Source organism: Porites lutea, chromosome 1 (genome assembly GCF_958299795.1).
Source record: "Porites lutea chromosome 1, jaPorLute2.1, whole genome shotgun sequence".
NCBI lineage: Eukaryota > Metazoa > Cnidaria > Anthozoa > Scleractinia > Poritidae > Porites > Porites lutea.
Window position 1 is genome coordinate 25,428,068 of NC_133201.1, and position 27,418 is coordinate 25,455,485.

At 38.1% G+C, this 27,418-nt stretch overlaps 1 protein-coding gene across 1 annotated transcript; it reads right to left on the reverse strand.

Annotated features, from left to right (window-relative positions):
- Positions 1-14,738: 14,738 nt before the first annotated feature.
- Positions 14,739-20,122, reverse strand: LOC140946955 (uncharacterized). The gene is made up of 5 exons (XM_073396045.1): positions 18,823-20,122; positions 18,540-18,649; positions 16,858-18,296; positions 16,537-16,649; positions 14,739-15,906 (listed from the first exon to the last, which is right to left on the reverse strand). The coding sequence occupies exons 1-5, from the start codon at positions 19,185-19,187 to the stop codon at positions 15,612-15,614; spliced, it is 2,322 nt and encodes a 773-aa protein (XP_073252146.1). The 5' UTR covers positions 19,188-20,122; the 3' UTR covers positions 14,739-15,611.
- Between the last annotated feature and the right edge of the window lie 7,296 nt (positions 20,123-27,418).

Consider the following 27,418-nt stretch of genomic DNA (forward strand, 5'->3'; position numbering starts at 1 on the left):
AAATATTGATTTTATCAAAATAACAACAATCTAACGAAGTGTAACGCAGAAACAAGATAGAATACCCACCCGAAACCACATAGCCTGCGTAGCTGGCGGTATCGTCTCGGTGTGCGATTAAGGTTTTGACTGCAAAGCCGTGATCTGAAGAAAGGGAGTGGGGAGTCTGCGGAGAAAACGGATTGGTCGAGGGCCATACATATATCAATCATGTTAGATGATCCTTCGCATATTTCCTAAGGGAGGAAATGGTAAACTGTTGCGGAAAATAATGGCGGACTCGGCTGAATTAAGTATCGATGAAGTTCCAAAACATCTTAATATGAGCAGAGAGAGGCAGAAAATTATTCTTAAGAGGGAGCAGGAAATGGCTGTGAAGAAGGTGCGTGTTGGACGTAATGTTATTGCCATTTTGCCCACAGGGTTTGGCAAACCCAAAAACTGAGGAGAACTCTTGACTGCTCAATAGCGAAGGAAATCGCGATGGTATTTTTGTGAAGGGAAGGAGGAAGACTTTGCTTTATTGTTACAAGTGAGGCCGAGGAAAACATTTCGTATTAAGAAAGATCAGAAAAACCGCAGCAAACAAGTCGATAATTGCCCGAAACAGGACGCGCACAAGCAAGGAACCTTGAAATAAAAACGGATAGAAATCCACCAATCACAAATTACAAACCGTGACCTTTTGAACTCTTTAAAATGAACGTCTATTGCCTAAGAGGTTAAGGAGGCTAGAAACTGACAAGTCACCCAAACTTAAAATATAACGAAAAATGGGTGTTTCGATGTTCTTTTAGGATTTCTACTTGCCCACGGAAAAAAAGAAAAGCAATAATTAATTTCATTTTATTTTACTTTTCAGGGGTGTGTTGTATCATTGTATCTGTCGGTCTTTTATACCGAAAATGCGATGTGTTGGGCTATCTTGGTATGAAAAAAAAGAACATGTAAAAACAAATTAACCGAAACAGAACAAAACAAAACAAAAGAATATGCTTCCTGTTTTCGGTTTCCTTCGTTTTCGGTTCTAAGGTGCATTGATTCCCTGAATCACTGATAGTGGCCCTGGTACCATATAGTAAAATCACCCGGTCTGCGATCCCGACAAACAAAGTTGTAAATAAACAAATGATCAGTATTTGGATTTTAACAAGGAAAAACCGTATCTAAGGGTATGACTACTTAAGCTATAGACTCACTCTATAACGGAGAACTTTTGTGCAGGCACAAAAAGCATACTAGCTCGGGGGAGGGGGGTACTCAAAAAACTTTTAAACAGGGAGACTCCGCCCCAAGGTCCAACCCCTTTAATACCCATCTATATACCACTTTTCACGTAAAAAAGAACCCCTTTCGTATACCTTCTATTGACACATGGTACCCCTTTCACATACCTGTTTAATAACTTTGCATCACTTTTAACTGATGTAAATGCACTTTCATTTAAATGACAACCCATCACAAAAATAGTGCGTTTTCTCGACTTCATAAAGCCATAAAATTCTTCTGTTAGCCCTTTGCATTGTTGGGCCCTTTCACAGACCCAAATGACAGATTTCCCTACCCTTTCGTATACTTCAACGAATAAATTCGCTACCCTTTCATACATCTGAACCCTGAAAAAGGTACTCCTTTCGGGTGGAGCCTCCCCCTATATAGGCCATTATAGGGAGTACACCCCCCCGGGCATACCAGATAGGGCTTCTGTTCACGCATAAGAACGGTGATTTCGACGCAAAGCTGCGTTGCGCCGATCTCTAAACAGGAGAGTCACAAAGGGAATAGCTTTTGGTGTCTTCACGAAAAGCTAGCCGATACAGTGTGAACGTGACTTACAAACGGATACCTGCAATTCAAAGATGTGAGCACCGACATTTTTGTGTCACTCTGTTGTAGCAATCAGATGTAATATCTGATAATAACTTCAGAACTCATTCGAATGTTCTTCATTAGTTACGACGCGCCCAAGCGCTGCTTTTGCTGTTTGAAAGCAAACAAAACCTCGCATTTGACTTCACTTTTCAATGCTGTAGTTAAAAAAAAAGATATGGCTACGGATCTTGATTGTGACATATAAATATTCATAACCAAATTAGGACCAGAGAAAAAGTCCGGATAATCGAGAAATCCGAAAAATCGAGGTCCGGATAATAGAGGTTCGACTGTACATTCCAAGCAATGTTCAACAAATGACTGAGCCGTTGAAAAAGATGCAGTCGTAATGAAAAGCCCCTAAAGTTGATCAAAGAATGGTATTCGTCCTGTGAATACGTTGACAGTTTGCGAGGTGTACATGTACATTTAGGGAAGGGGTTCCATCAACCTTCCTTGTACCACGATATGGATATAACTTTCCTTGTACGTCCGAGGGTTAACATTGATTAGGCTTGACTACTTCCTCCGTAATTTCAGATTTCACTGAAGCCTTTGATACCGTCTCCCACGAAATATTAGGGAGCGTAAGCAACGATGACGGCGACGGCAATAAGAACGGCAAAAAAACAACAGATTCATTCGGCAAAACAACAACTTTGCACGTACAGCACACTTTTTTGTACATTTCTTTGCCGTCACTGCGCGACAACGATGTGAAAATGCCTGATTTCACGTTTTAAGGGGGACGTGAACACAAGGCAACGGTTTCCTTTTTCTTTTTGTGAACTTAGAAACAGTCCTTTAGAATTCAACTCCTGAAAAAATCGCCAACATTTGACAAATTAAAAGAGTTGGAATAGGAGCGATGAAGTTTGGTTGACGATTTCGCTGCCGTTGCCGAGAAATGCATCTTTTACCAATCCTATTGAAATTAAAGGGGCTATGTCACCCCACACGCATGCGCGAGCCAATGAAAACAAACTGTGTCGGAGATTTTGGAAGGCTGTTTCTATCTGTCTAAATCTCAGCCATCGTTCGATAGTTAGCGAAGTTTTGTATTAAGAATCGTTCTATGGTGATTACATAATAATTTCTTGGCGTTATTTTGAAATTGTTTGCCTGTGGAATGTTTTTACGTGGATTTACTGTGTCCTCTTATCAGCGGCCGTTATAATGGCAGAGTTAATGGCGGCTACTCCACAATGAGTGATGGAATCTTTGATGGAATCTTCCCTATAGTTCACAGAACCTTTCTATTGAATTATTTTAGAGGCTGCTGGCTCTTGGATTTTTCTTGTGCTCAAAGTATGTGGACATATAATGAAGCGGCTATCGAGTTGGCGGCGGCCGTTTTTTGTAAACGATTACAAGAGCATCAGGCCATGAGTTTCGTGACGAAACTGAACTCCTGGCGAAGGAAACATTATAAAATTCGGCTAGATTCCTTCTTGTATTTATCTGGATTCACGGCAAAGATAAACACGACCGTTTGCTCGTCCAGATTGTTCTCAACGGACTTAGAGAGGCACCTTAGTACGAGTTAGATCCTGTAAACGCCATGTTTTTTAACTGTTTGTGTTCGAGCATATTTTTGGAAAATAGCAGAGTTTACTTTCCCTTTTTATCAACGGACTGCTTATAGTGGAGTACTATACCAATGATGCTTGGTTCTGTTTTTCTCGACGTCGCAGTGATTCGGCACAATCGAACAATTTTGCGCGATGATGTATGTTTCCCTAAGATCAAAACAAAGACTTGATGTCTCTTGTTCTTTCAGCATCTAAATTATATAATAACTAGCGACAGACAAGTCTAATGGTTAATGATTTGAAACAGTCTTGGTCTTTATCTTCGGTCTAGCGTCTTTTGTACCTCGTTTGTAAAATACAACTTCGATTTATTTTGTTGAATAAGACAATATGTTGTTGTTGAATTTTTGTTTGCGCTCTATTTTATGAATGGCATGCGTTTTTACTTCAAAACTGCAAGTAAAATTGTCGTCACAATTTTATTCTTGATCTAGCATAACCAGAGAAGAAACGTTCCGTAAATTCTATCTAAATATCCCTTATCTAAACCCATTTCGCTAGTTAACCTCTCTAAATTCGGAGCCTTGGACGTGACAGAGAACACGGAGAAAGTCACGCGTTAAAAACAATAGAATTTTGACAGTTGAAAGTAATTTGCATAACCTCAGAGCGCATGCTCTCCAGCTGACATAGCCCCTTTAAATACTCAGGGAACGTCTTTGAAGCTGTTAAAAACACTCACAGCACGTGTTTTAAACATTACTTAAAACAATTGCAGAACAGATCGAGAGCAGCATGCATAGTTTCCTCCTTGGGCTATGAAAAGAGATCTCAGAAGATCTTAAAATTCTTAATTAAGATAGCCTAAGATAAGGCTTTGCCTTCTTATGCGAGTATTAGAGACAAAAACGTGCACAATATCTGAGGGAACTCGTTTCAACATTGAGCAGCGAAAGCAAACACTACAAATCTCGCCTTAGATGAAGTAACTTGAATATTGAAATAACTTGTGTTCCACAAACGGAATGCTACACAGGTTCGATTTCCCACACTGGGGAGCACAAATGTAGAACTCCCTTTACCAGAACTTGAAATCAGCTAAATCTGCAAGCATTTTGAAAACGGCCCTATCGGTCTCTGTCAAATGGTCACTTAATCCTTAAATTTTGCTCTTATTGTCCCTTTTTTATTTTTAAGTATTTTTAGTAGTTATGCAATAGGTAGAGCTTTGTTACCAAATTTTTTAGGCCTTCTCCTTTGTACTTTAATAGTCTTGTACTTACATTGTATATTTACCTTTATGAACTGCTTTCACGTTAAGACGTCTTTAACTTATTGGGTTTACCGTACTCAAATAAAAGTAATATTCACTGCTGTTTCTGTATTTGAGCGAAAGGGATAAGAACAATAGAGAAACAATCCTCGCGTCCACTAAATGTTCCTATAGTCCTTATTTTATTCCGATCGCCAAAAATTTTATGCTGTATTGTAGATTGATCTATATGTTATCCATGCTATATGTTAGACTTACGATCAAATTAAAGGTAAGGATACCAGAGAGCTTCAAAGTAGGATGGTACCCCACAAAATAACTGGGTCGAGTCTCCTCGACTGATGGCAACAAGGAGATTTCGGGAAAAAAGAAATTGGCGGAACAGCGGAGTCATAACGTTTTCCTTTGAAGTTGCCCTTGAAATGACGTAAGAAACTATCAACCCTCACTCCCTCTCGGATTGTCTGTAGCAAATTAACTTGAGGACAAGTGTAACCAGTTGAAAAAATGAGATCCTCCCAGAAAACAAAATGATTGTATAAACTGCCCGCTTTGAAATAATCTGGGTGTCTAAGACGTAATTGGGCCAGATCAGCGAGGGATGGATTTTTACTCACAAGCGCCGCCTATACGGTGGGGCCAACGAAGGATAAGGATTCCTTGTTTATGTCTCACCATTTGACTTCAGGGCTCGGGAACGCAAAGACTGCCCGTAGTGCAACCGCGAATCCTGGGAAAACGGAGAACAAAACTATAACAATAAGAAAGCGAAGAAAAAGGAGCGGGATCCCCTTATCCTTCGTTGACCCCAGCTCTGACCAATGACCAGAATAAAGGCGCTGAGAAGGCCCCCCTGGGTCAACGAAGAAATGAGGCAATAACCAGGGCCTCGACGTAAGCAGAAGCCTTTTAAGGTCATACACAGTTTGCGGCTTCTGAAGAGCGTTGCGAACAGAATTAAGAGCAGTGGTGACAACGTCAACGCCTTGTTTCTCCTTCAAAGGTAAACGGTTCCGGACCGTACATGACCAAAACCGGCTCCCTGAGCCGAACGGTCTCAGACCGCGAAAACAATAATATTTCTTTCCAAAGAAAAGAAGACCGGCTACTGGAGCCGAACCAACAAAAATTCGTCCCAAACAAAGAACAGGCCCCCAGAGCCAAACGGTCCCGGACGTATACACTAATACTTGGTTTTAAACAAAAATCCGGTTCCCAGAGCCGAACGGTCCAGGGGTCCGTTTCTCGAAAGTCCCGATAATGAACGGGCCCGGTAAGCTGTGTCCCAGTTACATTAAAGATCGAGGTTTCAATAGTTTTGCATCTAACATGATAAAACTATCAGTTAATGAGACGAAATGGAGTAGTTTGCTAGCTTGGATCGCGCTCTTATTCTTTATATTTCGATTTGAATATTTGATTTCGGGCCCGAAAAGTTACCGGGACTTTCGAGAAACGGGCCCCTGGACCATATACCCAAAACAATTTTTTCCGAAACAAAACCGGCTCCCCGAGACGAGCGGTCCCGACCGCAGACACAAACAAAAATATTTCGTTCCAAACAGAATCGGCTCCCGGAGCCAAATGGAACACAAACAAGCCGAAACAAAAGGGACGAACTAAAATGAAATACATGTACGAACAACAGTAACAAAAGGAGGCAAAGGAAAAACCAAAATTATGCCCTAGGGACACGTGGAACGTTGAATATGCTAAACAAGGTAGTAGCAAAACTTGCAAGAAAACTAAATAACCCAAACGTTGGAGAAAAGACACGGAAACGAGTGGTAGAACGGGTAAATAAAGCTTCGAACGAGAAAAATGCACCAGAACCTGGAAATTATCCTGTGCGAGGAATCGAAGGTGGGCGGGTTTTGGTTGACAAGCCGATACAAGCGAACCTGGATAAGTCGTCTCGGCGGTCGGAGCTGTGACAATGAAATCAAAGCCACTTGGTGTATTCTACTTATAAGGGGAGCCTGCAGTGCACTGATGCGTCCCTAAACACGGTGGAGTATTTAACTGGTCGTTTCAAGATGCATTAATTAATTATTGAATGAGAATATTGCAATAAAGGAAGTTCTGTTTGTTGCTACACCTCTCTTTGTCTCTCTCTTTCACCAGTAATACCATATCTTCTAGGTACAAGGCCATCCCCGCAATTTAGTATCTCGCGTTCTTCCAAAAAAGCCTCTCTTGATGTGAAATTATGTAGATTAGTCGAATCCCCACGGCACTCCCTCTGGAACGCCATACTATCTTCATCCTCCCTTGCCTTGGTTATTTTTTCTATATAGTCCTTTTCGTGCAACATATCCCGTTCCGTGACAAGCCTCATAAAAAGCCTCAAAGTCTCTCTAATCGCAGACACAATCAACAGGCCGCCTCTCACCTGCCTCTTCATTCTTTGCTTCGATAAATAATCTCTACCTCGGAGACCCTTCCATTGCTTGTATTCCACTGTTAATAATCTTGTCCTAGTCCCAACAACAGTTCCTACCATCGCTTTTACCGTCTTCACCTCATCCACATACCATTTTTCTTTCTCCTTTAACTCCAGCCTCTGCCCTTCATCCTTGCACCGAAGAAAGACGAAGTTTTAACTCTTTTTGATCAAATTATTTTAAGGTTTAAACTTTATATAAACTTTATGTAGTGTAAAATAATTATAATTTACTTTTACCAGTATAATAATAATAATAATAATAATAATAATAATAATAATAATAATAATAATAATAATAATAATAATAACCTATAATAAAAGGCAACTATGCGGTTTTTTGAACTATTGTTATGCTTATTGAACCACCATATATTCATCGAACTATTGTAGCTCAGAGACTTTGGAACCTAAGTATTACAGTTAGTTACCATTGCTTTCTAGCTAAACCTGAAAAACAAACTGGAAAAACGATCACAAATTGTTGTCTAAATTGAGCGATTAGGTAATGGTTGCAAAAGACAAATTCATTTGACAACTCAATTTAGTTGGATCGCCCTCTTCTTAAATCTTTCTTTATTATTGGTTTCATAAAACGGGATTTTGAGAAATCTGTCCTTTAAAAGCATTTCCTGGTTTTAATTAATCAGTAAAATAGTAAAAACCATGGACTTGTGCTAATTATAAAACTGAACCTTGTTGATCGTTATGTAAATCTAAAATTAAACGTTAGCTTGCCGGAGGGTGAAACTAATGGGAGTAGGTGGGTGCAAAATAGTGTCTAAAGCATAGTTCCATTTTCTAAAGAAAATGACCAGTTTTCCATGCACGCATGTAAAGTTACCAGTACATACAGAGGTCAGTACTATAGCAATAAGCAAGTACGATAAGAACTAAAATAGACAATGATGAGGGTTTTTTTTGACCGATTGTACGCAGTTAAAATAATTAACCTTATTCTTGCAGGTGGCTGTCCAACAACAAAATTGAACAGCTTCCACCTGGGATATTTTCCAATCTATCTGAGCTACAATACTTGTAAGTTTGTGTTTTTTTGTATTGTCTGCTGTTTATTATCAAGACTACAACACTAGTATGCGCAAGCAGCCAGGTATTTAAGTTTCCATACGGGTAAGCGTCACTTCGCGGCTAGCATACAAGGTACATAAAGCAAGATGATTATACCACCTGTGCAACACGAACAGATGTGGATAATACACATTACAAAGTCTTTTCTTCAATTATTTACCAATTACGAATATTATTAAAATATTACTTTGCTAAGCCTCAAATTAAGCGAAATAGCACAGTTAAACTTTTAGTTGCTTTTAGTTCCTTCTACACGGTCACGTGAAATATTATGATATTGGAGCAGGAGACTAGAAAGTGCTCATGAATACCGTTAGTGGTAAAGATTTTACCTATCATGGTTTGAAAACTAGTATACACGTCTTGAATAAGAGAGATAGAGACTAACCAAGAAATATCATTCGAGATGAGTTTTAACAAATATTTTGATAGCATTTCAACCTAAGTTATGATTACTTAATTTTGACCTATGCAAACGTACATGTTACTCGTGTGATTCCTTTTACTGGCTATAACAAAACCAGAGAAAATATTAGTGACAGCAACTTAATTTGCAATAAAAATTACCAAGAGAAAGGGATACATTTGAGAGTTTTGCGAACTGCCCCTACGTGCCTAAATCGACTAACACTAGTCCATGTTTAATAAATAGATAATTATACCTCATAAGTCTACAGAATTTTCCAACATCACCGCCTGTTTTAACTTGAAAGTCAGCTGCTCTGTTTCCTGACCATATCCAAAAGGTTTTAACAAAGGATAAGGTCTATACGTAACAAATTAAAAGGACACAGGCGATGCTTTGGAACGGTAGCAACAGTTTTCTTTTCGAAACGAATTAAAACAGTTATCGCAGTTTGAATAACAGCAGAATCAAGTCGACCGCATTATGTCGTCTTTACTTGAGGGCTTACGACATTGCACATCACGCACAATTTGTTCAAACTGTAACCGGCAGCCGCCGGGCACTTTTGCGGGAATGGAAATACTTCACAGTAATCCATGTGTCCAAGTGTTATGTTTTTCTTTACGAACGGCAATGGGAAGTTTGTCTTTATCGGTTCGGTTCTTTTCACCGAAGAAGGAGACGAGAACGACACTCAGAGGAAGAAACTCAAAACAGATATAAATGAGAGACAGTTGAACTATAACAGCAAAATGAAAAAGACTAGCAAAAGAGGTCCAAAATTTCATGTTGATGAATATGTGTCAATTAAAATTGATCCAGTGGACAAAATTTCACCCTTTCATCCTAATGTTTGAATTGGCAAAATAACTGAAGTTGAAAATGACTACGCCAAAATCGTGACCAAGTTTGGAATTATGAAAACTTGTATTTCAACAAACAGGCTAAATAAATGTACAGCAACAAACAGCTGGAATTTAGTACAGAAATAATATTTTCTGCTGCATGCAGAAAGGCTGCAGAACAGTAATGTAATGAAATATAATTACTATGCAAAATTCACCAAAACATAAATGACTAAAAACTAGGATTTGTGAAAATTCCTGGTGTCCACAGATTACCTTGAATAAATGCTTACTGCAAGGAGTGATGTTAACTACAAACTAAGTGGTCTATCCAGTGCAATTTCCAAATGTCTTTGAGAAAGAACTGTCAATAAACCTAATCCCCACACAGAGCACTTTTGCTATTGTCCATGAAGATGCAAGCTGTGTTCCTAAATAAGTGCTTAACCCTATTAATCACTAAAATGTGTGCAGTAACCCTAACCTTACATGAAAGCTAACCAATATGTGTAACAAATGCTTAACCCTAATCACTAACCCAAGTGTGCTTAACCCTAATCACTAACCCAAGTGCTTAACCCTATAATCACTCAAATGTGTACAAAAGCCCTAACTTTACATGAAAGGTAAACATTTTAAATAAAGACTTGACCTAGAATTTTATTTCGAAAAACATTGAAATTTGAAAAATAACTCAGGTTTAAAAATAAACTAGTTTAAACAAAATTTTAACAATAAACTAGGTTTAAAAAATAAACTAGGTTAAAAAAAATAACCTAAAAAAAAAACAATTTGACCCGTAACATATACTTTTTATGGGAATACACAACTCTCAGTTTTTTACATAACGTTGTCTCAACGAGGTGGAATACATTTGACTACACATCTAAGGGACTTCCATGCTCTCTATAGCCATTCTGAAGAAAAGCCGCAGGAACAGCAACTTTTCAGAAAAAAATGTTGCAAAATCTGTTGGACTTAATATAGTGAAATAAAGTTGATTATTCAAAAGTGCCAACAACTTCAATACCAACAAGAACATGTGATTAAACCAGACTTTGCCTTTTTCCCCAATGGATTCCAGTTTTCACGCAATAAGATACATAATATTCAAGAACATGTACAGTGTAGCTCCCAAAAACTGATATTTTACTAATATGGTATGTCTTGAACAATGACTTCAATACTAACTGTAAATTGGCATTTAAAATTTCAATAAAGACCTTTAGCATCAGGTTTTTCATGCATAGGACACTGCAAACAGGTCTCAAATATGACAACGTCAAGTGGTCTATCTTCTGGTCACGTTGGCAGTTTGCAGTTTGCAGTTCAAGTTTGAATGGCAGGAAGGGCTTACAGCAGTAGGTGACTTACAGGAATTTTTTGCCACTAACAATAATATAATTGTTCAGCCTTACATTTAAAAGCACGAAGCAGCTTTCTACACCACCCTCTGATGTGCTAGTTAGAGCCTTACATTTAAAAGCACGAAGCAGCTTTCTACACCACCCTCTGATGTGCTAGTTAGAGCTGGTGATAAACAATGAATGTCTGCCTAAAGTTTAAAATCCAGGTAAAGTGAAACTGCAAATGGGTGACTGCAGACTGCAGTTTACAATATCCCAGGAAAAACTTATATGCTAAAGGTATTTTTAATACCAATGGATGTTCTCCAACAGGAAATTATTTTGCTAACAATGAACGATCTTAAGATTAAAGGATATTCAAAACCAGATTTAAATTTCAAGGATTTTCCATTGACTCAACTTAGATTCAAGAGCTTTTAAGAGGGTAGCTAAAATTCAAGAGCTTTTCATATCTTTATGAACTTAATGCATCATCTGTGGTGTTACAAAACAATGTGAAAATGACATGACGAGCTTCCTAACCTTTCTATAAAAAGAGTTGTTAGTTTACTTCTAACAATATTTAAGTAGAAGGTGACACTATTAGTTTCAATTACTGTAGTGTTGAGATGTATGATAATATAAAAAAATAAAGCACTAAAAAGTAAAATATAAAACTAACTTGATGTAGCATGAGCATGCCTGTCATGGGAAGTAGCCTTTGAATATACATGTAACTGACGCTGTAATGAGTGTGCTGCCTCAAAGCCTTGATTTGAATACTCCCTCAAGCTGAGGTGGTTTCTAAACAGCATGCTGGCATGTTCAATGGTGATGTGGCCATAATCACTAGTGCCCAGGTTGCAACCAGACACTTCCCTTAAAAGGAATCCCCATTTTTTGCCTTAAAAGAAAAAAGAGGCATATTTCCATGGGTGTTAAACTGTCAAAATCAACATTGAAGATTGTGCAGTAACTGACGATGGGTCTAAAATACAAGTAACTTTTCCACAGGTCAGAGTATAGTTCACCATGATACAGACAAATGAATAGAATTAAAAGTGTTTGCAAGCCCTAAACTTTTAACAAAATGCTCTATTACAGATAGAAGGGAATCTGTGTGGTTTGGCAATTTATCTGTAGAGCAGTGACATGCACTTCTTACCTGTGGAATGTGACCTGTACTTTGTGAATATCTTAAACATTTTAGGATAGATAAACATTTTACTTTTAAAATAATAATGTATGTGACTCATTCTATAATCAAACTTTAAGTATTGTTTAAAAGACCAGCATGAGTATATTTCCAGGTTCTGATTATATATGTCTGCAAATTTTTTGAACGGCTTCAAAATCTCTGATATAGATCTTGTACTTAAATGTTCAGATCTGTTTTTTTTAATCTAAAAAATTGGATGTAAAGTTAATTTAGGGCCTGTTTACATGGAGTGGGGGACCCCGGTCTAGTGGGGTAAGTTTCTTTTGTTTTCACGCTCTGGGGGACACAAAACAAAAGAAACCTACCCCACTAGACCGAGGTCCCCCACTCCATGTAAACAGGGTCTTAGCCGTGCCTTTATCAGATACACACTCATTAAGCATTTCCTTCTTTTGTTTTTTCTTCATGGATTATTAATGAGTTTTTGAATGTCAGTTAAAGTGACTCAGACTGGAAATTATTTTTGAATTTCGCGTCATGCAACGCGGCTTTTAATTGCTGGTCTCTGGTGAAAGATTTACAAGAAACTCCACTACAGCTGCATTAACCTTCTTGTCTAAATTTATTATTGTAATAGCTTTAGACATTATGCATATTTTACATTAAGAGGACTTCATTTTAAAATGGTACTTTACACTCTTACTAAAATTGAATTACCTGACACATACCTGTACGTCAAAAATGTCAATTAATTCTTGCTGATCTTCCTCGAAGACACTACTTCTAATAACTTCAGAAATGGCATTCCAGTCAGTGTAAACCTGAAATCAACATGAATATTTAGGGTACGAAAAGCCCAAATTACAATCAGATATGAGGTGTTTTAAGTTAAGGGGAAACTGCTTATCTCAGTTTTTTTTTTAAAAGAGCATGCAGTGACCTTCCCTTGTGGCCTGTGTTTTGTAATGCCACTTGTTAAAGTTAAGAATCAAAAAAGCAAAATCAGCTTGCCTAGTTTCAACTTACAAACATGTCTGGATTTCGCCCCATATCTTATTTCGCATATAACTGTCCCATGTGTCTTCCAATTAAGGTATTCCTGGAGGCTAAAGTGACTCTTTCGGATTGCCGTAATTTTTTTTCAGCTAATAGGCAATGTCAACAAAAACTCGCATGCAAAGTTTCAGGTCGATACAACCAAACTCTACCGAGATATTGGCGAGCGAATTTTCGTTTCTAGGGCCGATTTAGCGGGAAAAGTAAGACACCATACTGCGCCCAAAACACTATCATCTCGCTTTGGAACTCCCCAAGGATGGTCTCGTTGACAGATCGCTGACATAAAACCTTGTCATCCGATACAAATGACCCTCTTTGACCATGGCGGCGGATCGAGCAATACACGTGTTGGAGACAGCTTTCAGAGAGAACGGGTAAATAAATTTCCTTGGTACAGTGAATATTATTTTTCTCCGAAATTCGTAATTTTGGTTTGGTTAACAAAATTTGTTTCCCAATTAGTTTTAAGGGAAGTCCTTTGGGCCTTACGCGGCTGGTCCGTGGTTTCTCTAAAAAGGCCGAAGAAAGCGACGAGCTTGCCAGGAAGCGGTTCTTTCGCCGCATTTTTGGTATTTTATGGGTAAGTTCTATTAGAGATTTTAATCTTAGCGCGTAAATGTTATTCTCCATTCCCTCCTTCTGTTTAGTATAGGGGCTCACTGATAGGTACTTGCGCTTTTCTCTGCTCTTTCCGTTCACATACCATATCGCGTATATCGTAAAGCTTACATAAGCCTAAAGTTCGACTACCTTGCGTTCTTTGATGCGAGGCAACTCCCGATATGAATTTCTTGTTATATTTCGGTCACATCCCCGAAACAAATTGCATCAAGCGCACAATTCTCTTTTGATGAATTTTGATTCTGTTGCGAGCGTACGCAGCACGCCACTCTGACGATGGAGTGTCGTAAAACCAAACCAAAAAGAGGTAATCACACGTCCAATTAGGACAAGTGTAAGTTTCACAACCGCCAACGGGAACGTAAGGTAAATAATCGCGAGAGAACGCAAATGTCTAAGTTGCGATTGTTTTAGTTCTGCTTCTGATTGGTCGAGAGAACGACGCACTTTATCACAGAGCACAGTATCATTTAGAGGACATTAGTTATGAGGATTTTCTCTTCACATCAACAATTGTTTTGGGTGTCATTGACTTCTATTTCGTGTTTATCCGTGCTAAATCGTTTTCAAAGTCCTCTCCTCAATCATTTTTCTCTTTTATTGACAGTTTGGAAACAAAATTGGAGAGGGCCAATTTAGAGGCAAAGCACTCCCCACTTACGTCTACCCCGACTGCCTGAAGGGAGCCATCAGGGAAAGACTAAGTGAGGACTTGAGAGATTATCCCAATCCGGAAACCTCTGCGGTAGGAGTTTTGCATTATCATGCTTATTATTGTTATTGTTACTATTGTTATAAATATAGCCGAACCCCACTCTCCCCAATCTTTCCTGCTAGCCGAGACTCCGTTGTTGTTGTAGTTCTTCATCTCAATTATATTACAAGTCTGACAAGTAGACTCTGCTAAAAGGGAAGCCACTAACGTTGAATAGTCAGTTCTAAGTTTTTATAATATTTTCCCAAAAGCACTCAACTGATGTATGTTTCATTATATATTTTTCCAAATTGTTGGATATCATTAAGAACTTTATAAGAACTTTTGGAGGCCCATCCCTGAGTGCAAGCATTACCTAATATATATGCTTTCTAAATGTTTATCTTATTTCATCTATTTTGCATTTCAGGTCTACAAGGTCACCATGTCTGACCTGCATGAGGCCAAATGGCCAGGTGATAAATAAAGAAAAGGCTGCATAAAATATTTGATTAAAAATGTAATAATAATTATACTTTTTCTCAAGTTTTGATTCTTATGAAAATGTTCAAAATGTAAAAATATTCAAATGCAGACAATAACTATTTTACCAATTCTATTTTATTGTTACTAGTTTTTACAAGAATGTAACATAGTGTAATTGGTTTATTTGTGTTTTTTATTTATAATATGGAAAGGAGGAAAAATAAGTTAGATATGTAAAATGTAATTATTTAATTCTGAATTTTTGATTATTCGTCTGAAAATGCCGAGTATAAAAATGGCACAAATCAAAATGAAAACAATAGCTATTCTATTATTTCTAGCTGAAGTATTTTTTTAACAATGTGCAATTGATTGATTTATAGACTTTTTGGTTTGATTATGAAATGAGGAAAAATGTCAATAAGATCACAAATAAATATATTTCGAACTTTCAACTTGTCTATTTTACTATCATTCTAACAATACTATTTTTAAGGGGAAGTGTCATCTCTTTTGTTACTTTCCAAATAATTTGTCGCATGTTCTGATAATAGGGCACTTTTCAATTGAGTGTCATCAAACAAAACCTAAGGTAATCACATGGCCAATCAAACAATTACAAATACCACAAGCAGTCATTGTAAATGGCCTCAAAGGCAGGAAAATGTGAGTAAAATCATGGCAATTCCAAGTTTCTTTCTTTTGAAAATTGCTACAGTTTTGAATATCTCTTAATTATAATATTTACATGGCTATCAAATCAAAACAAAACTTGAAGAATAGTTCTCAACTAGAACTTGAGGCATTTTTGGGGTTATGGGGGCAGTCCTTGTGGCTTTTCCTACTGTGGGTAGAACTCCCACACCATTTACAGTTCTTTCCACCTAAAGTGACCACAGAGTTTTCCGGGGCAGCTGCAACATCCTGAACTGATGTCTCTGGCATGGTGCGACACCCATCTGCGGCCCCTTCACTAACAGCATCTTGTGCAATTTGAAGAGCTTCTTCTTCTGAAATGCCCTCCTCTTCCTCCTCCTCTCCATACGTATGTCTGATCCTACATCTCTTCACATACTTTTTCCTTAAACATAAAAGGATTGTGTTACCACCTGTGAAATAACAGCCCTGGTTTTTTACTCATGCAGGATCTCTAAAAGAGAGAACACCCTATTTGTGGAATTAATATGTTGGTGCTTGTCCTAGGCTATACTGGTCAACAAGCATCAACACCTTTAGGTCTCTCACTAAGGGCCAGGATTGTCGTCTACTTTTGGCCTGACCTCCACATATTCTCGTCAGAACAAGAGAAAATCAGAACCAAAAGCTGTGCAAAATCATGCCTACTATTGGTCCTAAACAATAACATGGAATCTTAGTGACAGCCATGTAAAAATCAGTAGTACCAAGTAACAGAAGAAAACAAAGCATTTACTTGTATAAGGTGGTACCCAGGTAGATCTTGGGGTGTCAGACACTGCAAATTGGGTAATGACAACACAGTTTTTGTTTACCGTCTGGGTTACCCCGGTGCAAGCTTTCAGACCTTTGATGTTACATTCTTTTTGAAAAAATAAACTTCTGTTCACCTTAGTCAGCCAAAGCATGCAAGAATTTTTTTACTAGAAAAGGGAGACAAGGTAAGATTTCAAATGTGGACATGAGGTACAGAGTATGTGCTTCATTAGTGATCAGAGAAACTGTTATTACTAACCTTAGTTCTTGCTCATCGGCACGTTGTTTTTTCCTTTGCACTCTCTTCCGTTTCTCAGCGTCTGTCTTGTATCGTTCCAGCCTTTTCATTCTTTCTTCATTGTCATGTTGACACTAGAAAAGCAAAAAAACCAAGTATTGTAAAATGTGGCAAAAAATATTATTCCATAAAATTTAGTCAGTCAGGAGAAATACACAAAACGTGATGTTGAACATACTAAAGAAACAAAAGGCAATGAAACCTGAAATGTTTTAAACTGCCCACCACCTCTAAACTTTTAACTTCTACAATTAAAATCTATATTTTTTTGTAATAACTTACCATTTCTTGTATTCCGCTAAGAATTGGGAGTCCCATCCGTGAATACAAATCCACAATCCAGTGGTACTGAGCCCCCTTCTCTTTGAACAGCCAGGACATATTACTTTGAATAAGGCCCAGATTTGTGGAGGCTTGATAATGTTTCTGATGCAAATTAGTATCCTTGGCCCTAAATTTAGTTAGTACACTAAAAGTTGCCTCAGGAAGGTTGGAGTGCCCTTTACCTAATTCTGGGTCAATGACACTTTTTGCATTTTTTGCCCTCTCAGCACACTCTATCTCATAGGCTAACCCATGAAATTGACATTTCAGGGGGTGAGCAGAGCGATATGGCTGTCCTTGGCATTTCATATCAGGGTAAAACCCATTTTCATCCTCAACACATTCCTTGCACGAACACTTTACTAATGGATGGAAGGAGCAAGAACCCCCTTCCCATTCATGAATATCCCTGCTGTGGTATTTGCCAAGTACCAACATTGTGTCTCTGTACTTCTCGGGGCTACAACCAGCCTGAACGAGCGCACAGTAGTGATTTCGCTTGGCATTCTGAATGAATCCAGGTCCAATACAACCACAAACAGGTTTGTTCCTTGTAGCAACAAAGGTATGTTTTTTGCCCGCACAAGAGCATTTCACTGATTCCATACCAGGAAATTTAGATTTATGCAAGGCTATAAATGCGGGGGTGAAGGTTGACATCCCTTTAATTTCTTCCAGTTTCTTTCCATGTGCCCGACCCACATGACCCCCACATAACATCACCCTTGACTCCTGTTCATTGGAAAATGAATACCTAAACCCTTTAGCAGATGAAGAGTCTGCATCCTGCCAATTAATTTCAACTTTCATGCCTTCTTCTTTGGCCTGGGCCCAAAGCTTTTGGCTCAAATGACCTTCAGCTGACTTGGCAGTGCCTTCCCACAAGTCTTCATCGCAAATTCTATCTGCACCTCGCATTGACAAATGACCATAATAGAGAAGGGCACTTGTGATGTAGTTTTTGATCACAAAGGTGCAATTTTGACTAAAGTGCCCCCTTATTAGCCAGCAACCATCACAGCATGTTACAGCTCTGGACCAGCTGCCTATTTGATCAGATGAGAGCTGTTTCATTTGATGCTTGGCATCATCACACATCTCATCAAGCATATCTTTAATATGAGGAAGTGCAAGGTCGATAACCTCCAAAAAGGGTTTTTCCGAGGTAACACCCAACCCCAAACTTCTCCCGAGGGTTTTCCTATAACTAGCATACCCATGCCCACTTATGAAAAATGCTAAAGAGAGGGCCAAGGATACTATTTGCCTCCGTGAATTCTGGGCAAGTTGGCTGCTCTTGTAGTCTATCTCTGTGGTCCAGCACCCACAACACTTGAATGTAAACATCATAGCCCCTCCAAATCCCTTCTTTTCACATGCAGTTAGCACAAGCTTTCCTATGACGAAAAAACACATAAAAATTTTACAATCAAAAACAGTGTTCAGTCCAGAGGGTACATTTTTCATAACAGTCAGGATGTCATTGAAAACAGAAAACAAAAGGCGGTTGAGCGATTTGCATGACATGGTAAGCTTGAATCACACAACAAGAGGTTAGTGCTACGGTTTATAATGGTAATAGGACTGAGTGATTACTTACTTGAGGACACTATAGTATAAATTTCCTAATTCATACACACCTTCACACCTCCGATTGTATGAAGGGCAACAGAAAACGTTGTTGAAATCTCCGACAAGCTGTAATATGGAGGAGGTTGTGCCCACAAACAATCCCTCTGGAATGATCAAACTACAGATAAAACAAAAAATTAAAAAATAAGCTTTGTTTCCATGTGAAGAAAGAGTGCACAATTGGCCAAAATAAAATATAAATCATGAAATGTTAAAATATCACTTCAAATTTTTGAATTTTATGTAAAGGAAAACGGAACATTACTACAAGCGACCAGAGAAAATACTCACCTCGATTTAACATGACCTTCAGTAGTTATTTTTTTCAGTGGTGGTTTGTAATCTTCATCAGAATCTTCCACGCAATCTTTGCTTGTGGACGACACTCTGCTGGCGACTTCAGAGCTATTGTCCTTCACAAATTGATCGAGTATTCCATCAGCCTCTAGTTTCCGTTCTACGTCTTTCGAACTCTTGAATTTCTTACCCTCTGGATCCACGTACGTTAAGTGTACTCGATTTCCAGATTCGCGAGACAAGATTTTCCACCCAGCTTCTTCAAGCAGTCCAGTGTTCAGGCGAATTCTTGAAGCGCTTCCCGAGCCACGAACTTCGTGACGACTTCTTGACCAGTCTTTCTGATCGCCACTGGCCATCGATAGATATAATTCTTTCTTTGATAAATAAAACTCTCTCTATATATAACTCTTTTGTGATAAATAAATTTCTATATGTATAAATCTGTGTGATATTTTCTCTCGAAATCGTCTCCCAAACGAGTTGTCGAACAAAGGTTAGCGAATGGCGTCTAGCTGTCAACATGCAGCAATTATGGCTAGCGAGGTGTCGTTGCTAGGTGAAGGCGTCATGCCGCCCCCTCATTGGTTTCCCGGGAAAAATACATAAACAAAAATGGTCAACTTTACCGTATATGGGGGGCGTATTTTGTGTTTGACCGCTGCAAATACTTACTGTGGACACAGCAAACATGGCTGCCATTGAAGTAAGCACGAACCGAAGGGAAATGAGAAATTTTCTGCAATTTATGGCCGATTTACAACTACAACAGCCGAATACACCAATATGGGGAACTATGTTTTTCGATCTTGCTACTTAACGATAAATCGTCGGGGTTTCAAACTTGGCAGGGCAGAAGTAAATAGAAAAAGGAAAATTTACACCGCAGTGCGCACTCTGGAGCAAAATATTTCCCGAGTTAAGGATTCTCAAATTTCATCAAGGTAAAAATTTTTATTTTTGTTCATAAAAATGTAACAATTCAAAATGAGAATGCGCACTGCGGTGAAAACTTGCATTTTTACTTATATTTTTTGCATACCAAATGTTATCGTGAAATAATAAATCCCGTTTCAGTTTTGAGCCTTGAGGTGATTTGAAGGGGACCTGACCACGCCCTATATCTTCCCGAATTCCATGCATTCCTTAGCAGATGACTCCCCCCGGAATATTTTTTTAGAAACTGTGAGGATTGACCAACAACTGGCCGCAATGTGGCCTAGCTACCGTTTTTTATTCTCTTGAAATACACAGCCAAACATAGCCCAAATTTGGTTAATTTAGCCTCCAGGAATACCTTAAGTGAAAAAGGACTTGATTATTTGATTACATTTAAAAAAAAAATTGGTAGAACACTTCTGCCGCATAATCAGATAGCTGAGAAAGATCAGCATTGTTTACCTTCTTCCTTTTCTTTCCTCGTTTCCCTTTAGCAACCAACCCACCAACACACTTCTCTGACAGCTCCACATATCTTTCCCCGATTTCACGTAGCCTGCCCTGCCAGAATTCCAGTCTTCTTTGAACTTCTTTTCCAGTTTCTAAGGAAAACAGGTTAGGTAGTCACATCATGAAGTGTAAGGGGGTATTCTTTTTAAGGGAGGACTATTATGCAAGAACACAAACCACTGGGTGTGCTGTACATGCTAAGGAACATTCACTCAGTTGGGATGCCGTAATCTGATGCAATAATGATGTATGTATTAATACTAACAGTGCTCTGCTAGCCTATCACAACTTCCAGTGTAGATGGATGTAAATGCGGTTATTAATTCAAACTGTCTGGTTTAAGGGAAGTAAAGGTTTTAAATAACAGTATAATGACTGTAACATGTACCTGAACCTGTGAGGGTAATAGTCTTCTGCTTTGAACCTGAGTGATAAAAGTCTTTGGTGAATGTGTCTGAAACAGCCATGTCCTAATAGTACTAAAACAAATTATTAAAAATTCATTGAATATTTTAAACAGAAACCATTTTTTTTCAGTGTATGTTTCTACTTACTACACAAAGAATATTATTGTGTGTTGCACTGGTTTAAGTGAAACATTCAAATCATGTAATATCCTGAGCCATACCTTGATTCTATCATTACAAAATGTGACTTTATTCAGGAGTGCCTCTCTAGCACTTTATGACTTCAATTTGTCATGAGGCAAGGAGTTCCTGACAATCGTTTCAATGTTTTGTGAGGAACTCTCGTTCAGTAGAACCTTCAGGAAAAATAGTACAGAAAGAAACAAACAGGATTTAAATTCACAACTTAATGAGGGGGTGTAAGGGTTTGCGGTATTACGGTATTGGGTTATTTTTGGTGCGGTGTTGCGGTAATTTTTCGTTTCAAAGTACGGCATTGCGGTTTTCAGAGTCCAAGCGGTGTGCGGTAAGTTTAAATTTTATGTTGCAGTAGTCGGTGAAAAACTCATCGTGTCGCAGTGATCTGCTTCTTTTTCATGACAAGAGGATACAAATCCTAAAAGGTCTCCCTAGCTAGCCTGCGTGACCTGCGTGTCTTCCTATAGTTGCACAGTCGGGGATCGTATTACGCAAACAGTGCAGACAAATCGCATGGCTTGTCATTTCAGTTAATACTTCATATGATTAACGACATTAACTTTTTGATCCAATGATACGTAAACATGTCGCACTATTTATGACCTCATGGACCTTGTAGGAATAGTCAGCTTGGTTAACCTCGTTAGCAATCTTACCGCCACTTTCGTGCCAGTCGCAAAAACAATGGTGAGCGACCCAGAGGGTCAACTAAGTGATCAGCCAGATATTCCAGCAAATAGTGAGGTCAGTGAGGTCGTTATAAATTGCGTAGTGTCGGAAGATAATCTATGAAGATGGTGTGGTCTAAAAATTACTACTCGTCCTTCTCGTTGTGCATGAAGGAATATAGAATGAGCTAGTATTCGTGTGTTCTTAGCCTACGTAGCATGGCGGCCCGGGGGGTGGGGGGTACTTCCTTATAAGAGGCTAATGGGAATGTGTCGCTGGATGGGGTCGCATTTTCAAGACTGGATTGACTATAATGGGGTCGCATTTTCAGAGAGTTACTAGAATGGGGTCACACATTTTCTGCTTTTTTGGGGTAAGATAGTTTTTCATATTTACGGTTAGCAAACGTACCAGAATATTTGTATTGTAGATGAAAAGTAAAGTGTTCTTCATTCAAACTAAAAAATGTTCAATTCATAAAAATAGAAAGTGACCAAGTTGGGATCGCGAAAGTTAAATATTTGTCCAAAAGTGACTAAGATTGGGTCTATAATTGGCCACAGAATAGACTATAATTTTTTTTTTTTGTATTTTAATCATTTTTTTGTTTTGTTATGTTTTACATTTGTTTTACATTCTGACTTATGAACACGGAACACGTAAGGAAAAATACAAAAAACGGAAAGGAAAACTAAACATTATACAACGCAGACTAACACAAAATTACATACTTACAAAAAAGAAAACAAACGAAACAAAAACCTGGTACCTTCTTTTCTATTTACATGAAAAAAAAGTAAAATAAAATAAATAAAAAATAAAGATTAATAATAAATGAAGTAAGCGGAGAAGAGATCGTGTGCTAATCAGTTTTATATTTGCCCCATTTCATATTGTGGGTCTCCAACTTATTTTTTGACTTAGCGATCATTGTCTCTATTAAGAAGACAGTATTAATTTTGGAATGAAGAAATCTGATGGAGGGAGGATATTTGTTCTGTCTACAAGAGTATAGATATTGTTTTGCCAGTAATAAAATATGATTCACAAATATCTCATCCTCACATCCAATAATACCAAACAGTATATCTTTGTCTGAAAGATTTTCAATCTTGACCTTATGATCAACAAACCATTTTATAACCTCAGACCAGAAATTCTTAGTATAATGACAAGACAGAAAAAGATGTTCGAGGGATTCGTCCGATTCACCACACAAGGAGCACGCTGGAGATGGTATAATACCAATTTTGCATAAGAAGGTATTTGTCACAAGGCATCTGTTTAATAATTTATACTGAAATTCGCGAGTCTTTGTATCTAAGACAACAGGATATGGCAAGCTATAGATTTTTTTCCAGTTCAAAGTATCATTAACAAAATTAGCATCAAACTTTAGTTTAGCAGTTGGTGGTGTGAAGATTCTGTTTCGAAGTTCTTTATAAACAATTTTCGAATACGCTTTTTCAAGTAAAACAATTTGACCACTTAAGCGTAACTTAATCTCATCACGCAAATTGAATGGTGTGTCACCTGTATAGATGCAGGATTTCAACGATTCACGCCATTGAGTTGGTAGAGCGTCTATTAAAGAGACAAGCCTAAAGGCATCCAGCGGCGAAAGGTTCAAGACTCTCAACTCGCTTTTGATTATAAGTTCATGTTTATTCGAGATTAAATCACCCACTCGAAAGATCCCTTTCTCAGCGAGATTTCGAAAATACACAGACTTGTCACCAACACAAATAAATTTGTTCCATAAGATAACTTTTGACAAGTCTTTTCCATTTAAATCCTGTATATTTAAATTATTTACCGCAGAGCAATTTGCAAAAGATTTTAAGCATTCTTCATAAAAGGCTGGTAATTTGATAGTCAATTTCTTCAAATCAAAGTCGCAACATAAGACTAATTTACCACCAACAGATTTCAGATAATGCAAAAGGATTATTTTCCATCCACTCGGTTGATCATTTGCCAATTTCTTGCAGCAAAGTATTCTTTGTGTTTCAATTATGGAGTTTAAATGTGGGGCTTTAAGTCCTCCATCTTCGATATCACTGATAAGTGCAGAGCGTTTAACTTTATCCTTTCCTTTCCATATAAAATCAAAGATAATTTTGTTCGCTTCTTTCACAAAATCTTTATCCAATGATATCAAGCTCGTGCGATATAAGAAGATAGGAATAATAAAAGTTTTGACAATTTGAATTCTCCCTATGATAGTCAAATCCCTCCACCTCCAGATTCGTAGCTTAAGTTGGATGGAGCTGATTAATTCATTGATGTTTAGCTTTTGTTTTGCTTGAATGTCATAGGTAAAATGTACTCCTAAGATTTTAGCTGATCGTTTAATTTTTATGTTGTTCAGAGCAGCTTCTTGTACGGTACGGGCCAGGTTACCTAGTAGCAAAAGCTCTGTCTTTTCGTGGTTAACTTTTAGGCCAGAGCAAGTTTCATAATCTTCTATAAGTTTAAGAAAGTTTGTTAGAGAGAGGTCATCCTTTAAAAACCCAGTCAGGTCATCTGCGAAAACACTTAATTTGATCTCTTCTTTATCGACTTTAATACCACGAATGTCATTACTGTTACGTATGTTAACACATAAAACTTCTAATGCTATAATAAATAAGTAAGCAGAGAGAGGGTCTCCCTGTCTTACTCCTCTTTCAACTGCAAAGGATGAAGTTGCAAAGCCATTATTTAAGACACAACTCGAGACATTCTTGTAAAAAGTGTGGATCCATTGAATAAAAGATGGTCCAAAACCAAAAACGGATAACGTTCGAAATAAGAAGTTCCTACTAACTGTGTCAAAAGCTTTTTTAAAATCTATACAAACCATTCTTCCGTCAATACTGTATCTCTTTGAGAATTCCATGACGTCCTCTATGGTTCTGACCGCGTCGAAAATGGTTCTACCCTTCACATATGCAGATTGATTGAAATGTATGATGTTTGGTAAAACATTCTCCAATCTCTTGGCAATGGCTTTTGAACCGATTTTAACATCAACATTAATAAGCGAAATCGGTCTCCAGTTTGATAAGTCCCTTTTGTCTTTGTCCTTCTTTTCTATTAGGGTAATAATGGCTTCTTTCTGAGAGTTTGAGAGCTCACCATGATTATAAGAGTAGTTTAAGCTGTCTACTAATAGCTGTCCTAAGAGGCCCCAAAAAGCCCTGTAAAATTCGACTGTTAGTCCGTCATTGCCTGGTGACTTGTTACTTTCAAACAGCTGAAGACTTTTGTAACACTCTTCGACCGTTAATTTTCCCTCGCAAATTTGAACATCAGTATCAGAGAGTTTTAATTGGCATTTCAGAATTGTTTAAAAAAAAGTTTAACGTCACGCTCACAAAGATTAGAATAAAAATTTTGAATTTTTTGCAATATTTTTTTAGGATCTGTGATAAGAACTCCATTATCGTCAAACACCTTACGGACAGAACTCTTAGCTTTCTTGTGTGTTTTGAGGTTTAAAAAGAACTTATTGCTTTTTTCTCCTTTTTCATACCAAGTGGCTTTCGATCGGATTATAGCACCTTTTGCTATCTGTTCATAGATAGAATCATATTCCATTTTTAACAATTCAAACTCTTCCTGGTTCTCAGGAGTTGGTGAACTACCGCATCTCTCTTCCGAAATCTTCAAAGAAGCCTCAATATCAGAGATCTTTCTTCTCCTTTCACGTGCTTTTTCTTTGCTATACTTTATTGTAATTTGTCTAATCCTGTACTTAATTAAATCCCACAACAGCCTTTTATCTATAACGTCTTTGAACTCCTCTAACCACAAAGGCATACTTTCATTTATCAGTGCAACAAAGTCGTCGTCATTCACAAGACTAGCATTAAACTTCCAGAAAGAGGGGCCGTGTTTTGGTTTGTCTATGCTGTTAAAATGGAGAAAAATTGCCGAATGGTCTGAATTTATCGAAGGAATGATATCGGACTTCTCAATGTCGTCTTGGCATACATCGCTAATCAGCCAATAATCAAGTCTTCTTTGAATGAAAGGATTTCTTTGATGCCACATAAAGCGTTTAGAGTCCGGATTTCGTATGCGCCAAATGTCAACCAAATCAAAACCCAGGCATAAGTCTTGTATGTGTTTTACAGAATCTTTTCTAAAAGGTCTACCACCGGAACAGTCAAGATCAGAGTCGAGTGTTACATTAAAGTCTCCCCCGAGAATAATTCTAAGCTCTTCATTAACGACACGGTCTTCAATATTTTTGTTTAAATTAACTTATCAAAAAAACGGCATTGGTCTTGAACCTTGTTTGGAGCATAAATATTTACAAACAAAAATGGCGAACCTTGGACCTCAGCTTCAATTATAATGGAGCGGCCCTGACGTCATCACAACTAATAGTTCTTGGATTAAAATCTAAGTCACTTCTCACTAGAATCATCACTCCACAACTATGATTGGAGCCGTGAGCAAAAAAGAGCTTACCTCTCCATTGTGCTCTCCAAATGTCTTCAACGTCAACAGTGCTATAGGTCTCTTGAAGGAAGATAATATCATACCTCCATTCACTTAGCCAGGTAAAAAGGGCTTTCCTTTTCGTGGCGGCTCGAACCCCTCGCACATTAATAGAAAGAAATTTAAAATCAAAAAGTTCTTTCATGAATGGGATCAGCAAGAAAAAATAAATTATGCGCATACAAATAATTTTCACCGCAGTGGTACAAAAAATTAAAAAGAGGTGACAACTGAGGTGCAAAAACACACAACACGTAGGTAGACAATACACACAAAACGCACAAATACTCACAAAACAAAAAACAACAAACGAAAAGACAAAAGGACAAATAAAACAAAGAAAAACAAACAAACAAAGAATACATTACACAACGAAGTTTTAAGAAAGAGCGAAAAAAGGCGGCGAGGTAATTATTACCTATAAGACGCTGCCACAGAGCTTGGGACAATCGTTTCAACTACACCCAATTGTTCTAACCTACACATGCCACTCCCGTTACAAAAACAGACTGATGAAAAGCATAAACAAAGTCAAATAAAATAAAACTAAGTCCAAAAAAAAAACTAGATTCGTCTATAAGGGAACAAATCGTCCATCGATAAACAATTTATCGGGTTCTGGTTTGCTAAAGAAAGCAGTCTTTCCCTCCTCTCTTGCTTTTTTGAGACGTGGCCACTGCTTTTTTCTTCTTTCGCTTATTTCTCTAGGAAAATCCGCGTAGACCTTAACGTCGATATCATCCGCCAGCTCGCGTACTCTTCGAAAGACCAGCTCACGCTTTGGAAATCTCAAAAAACGAACAATCACCGGTCTAGTTTCGACCGTCTTCTTCTTTCCTATTCTGTGAGCTCGCTGGAATTCAATATCTGCTGCGTTTTCCATCTCCAATTCGTCGCTAAGGACCAAGTTGGGATCGCGAAAGTTAAATATTTGTCCAAAAGTGACTAAGATTGGGTCTATAATTGGCCACAGAATAGACTATAATGGGGTAGGGGCTCTGAGAGGCCAGTGGCACATACCAAGCAAAAAATTAACCCAAGTACCCCCCGCTCCCCGGGCATGGCAGTTTTACGTGATTTTGTTGGCAGCACGACTGTGAGTGGCGAAGCAGCTACCGCCCCAATCTCCTCGCCCGCACCCGCCTTTATTATTTAGCGCACCCAACCAAAACCGCCATGCTACCCAGGCTGGTGTGTGCTGTGTGCCCTTCGAATCCAAGAGGCAGCCCGGGTCAACGTTTTGAAACCCTCAGCACAGAACCGAGATAATTGTGAATCTGAAACAACCTTATAAGAGTCAACTGTTTTCCGTCCGTTTATGATCCAGGTCAGTAATATATAAAGTATAATACTAGAAAACTCCTGTTGTATCATTT